Genomic DNA, 1,486 nt, shown 5'->3' with positions numbered 1-1,486 from the left:
GGAAGCCGGGCACCGAGCGGGAGGACCGCGGCAAGCTGCCCGAGTCGCCCAAGCGGGCGGAGGAGATCTGGCAGCAGAGCGTCATCGGCGACTACCTGGCGCGCTTCAAGGTGGGGACGGTGAGGTAGGGATGCGGCCCTCGGGGCCTCAGCCCTGCTGGACCCTCCGTGACGCCGCCGTCTGTCCCCAGAACGACCGTGTGAAGGCCCTGAAGGCCATGGAGATGACCTGGAACAACATGGAGAAGAAGGAGAAGCTGATGTGGATCAAGAAGGCGGCCGAAGACCAGAAGCGCTATGAGGTGAGGGACCGGGGGACCCCACGAAATGAGGCTCGAAGCACGGCTCTCACTGAGGTGGTGTCGCCATGAAGCGGGGTGACAGCTGGGGGCAAGCTCGGTCTGGACGCAGCTGGCACTGCCCTTTCTGGCCACTGGGTGATCGGGCGTGCTTCCCTGGTTCTTTCTGGCCGGCTAAAGCAGGGGGTGGCAGGGAGGGACGGCGTGACCTTTCCACTCTCCCTGCAGAGAGAGCTGAGTGAGATGCGGGCGCCCCCTGCCGCTGCCAACTCCTCCAAGAAGATGAAGTTCCAGGGAGAGCCCAAGAAGCCCCCAATGTGAGCAGCCGGGGGTGTGCGAGGGGAGGGCGGGCCTCGGCTGGGTCCTGACCCCGCGCCGTCACCACCCCCAGGAACGGTTACCAGAAGTTCTCCCAGGAGCTGCTGTCCAACGGGGAGCTGAACCACCTGCCACTGAAGGAGCGCATGGTGGAGATCGGCAGCCGCTGGCAGCGCATCTCCCAGAGCCAGAAGGAGCACTACAAGAAGCTGGCCGAGGAGCAGCAGAAGCAGTACAAGGTGCACCTGGACCTGTGGGTCAAGGTGAGCACAGGCACGGCGCGGAGTCCCGGCACGGTGGGCCGGCTCCTGTGGAGTGGGCGCTGGGATCTTTAAAGATGAAAGCGAGCGTGGGGAGGTGCAGCTCCCGTGAGGGGAGGGCAGTGCACAGTGGTGCCCGCCTGTCATCCCAGTCCTCTGGGAGGCTGAGGCAGGACGCTGTGTTCAAGCCCAGCCTAGGCAACTTAGTGACTCAGCAAGAGACCAAGTACCTCAAAAGGTAAATAAAGAAGAAAGCACATGACGTAGAGAAACCTGAGTCAGAATACCTGTGTTCCTGCATCTGGAATCAGTAATCCACTGAGCTCCAGGGGTTTCCTCAAATCTCACCTGTGCCCCCGCTTCCCGCACATGGGCCGCGGGTCCAGGGCGCCCTGGGGTTCATGGTGTCGGATGCTGAGTCTCCTCGCGTGGCCTTGGTGGCCGAGCAGCAGTCCTGGTCAGGAGGCTTGGAGGAGGCTTCTCCAGACCCCAGGAGTAGAGGGGGCAGAGGGGAGACGGGTGGTGCACTGGGGCGCCCCAACGCCGCCTGGTGTCTCCACAGAGCCTGTCTCCCCAGGACCGAGCAGCGTACAAAGAGTACATCTCCAAC

The 1,486-nt window shown here is 63.5% G+C and overlaps 1 protein-coding gene across 1 annotated transcript in view; it reads left to right on the top strand.

The window, feature by feature from the left end:
• Positions 1-1,486, top strand: part of Ubtf (upstream binding transcription factor) — a gene marked incomplete at its 3' end in the record, with an annotated part of 3,119 nt that overhangs the window by 1,232 nt on the left and 401 nt on the right. Inside the window, exons 3-7 of the mRNA XM_033763142.1 lie at positions 6-110; positions 191-301; positions 527-615; positions 690-879; positions 1,439-1,486. Of these exons, the coding sequence (XP_033619033.1) occupies positions 6-110; positions 191-301; positions 527-615; positions 690-879; positions 1,439-1,486 (543 nt within the window). The remainder of the gene's footprint in view (positions 1-5; positions 111-190; positions 302-526; positions 616-689; positions 880-1,438) is intronic.

This window comes from Fukomys damarensis, unplaced genomic scaffold (assembly GCF_012274545.1).
Source record: "Fukomys damarensis isolate Sample0158 unplaced genomic scaffold, DMR_v1.0_HiC HiC_scaffold_13, whole genome shotgun sequence".
In the NCBI taxonomy this organism is placed as follows: Eukaryota; Metazoa; Chordata; class Mammalia; order Rodentia; family Bathyergidae; genus Fukomys; species Fukomys damarensis.
This window is presented reverse-complemented; position numbering and strand designations above follow the sequence as displayed.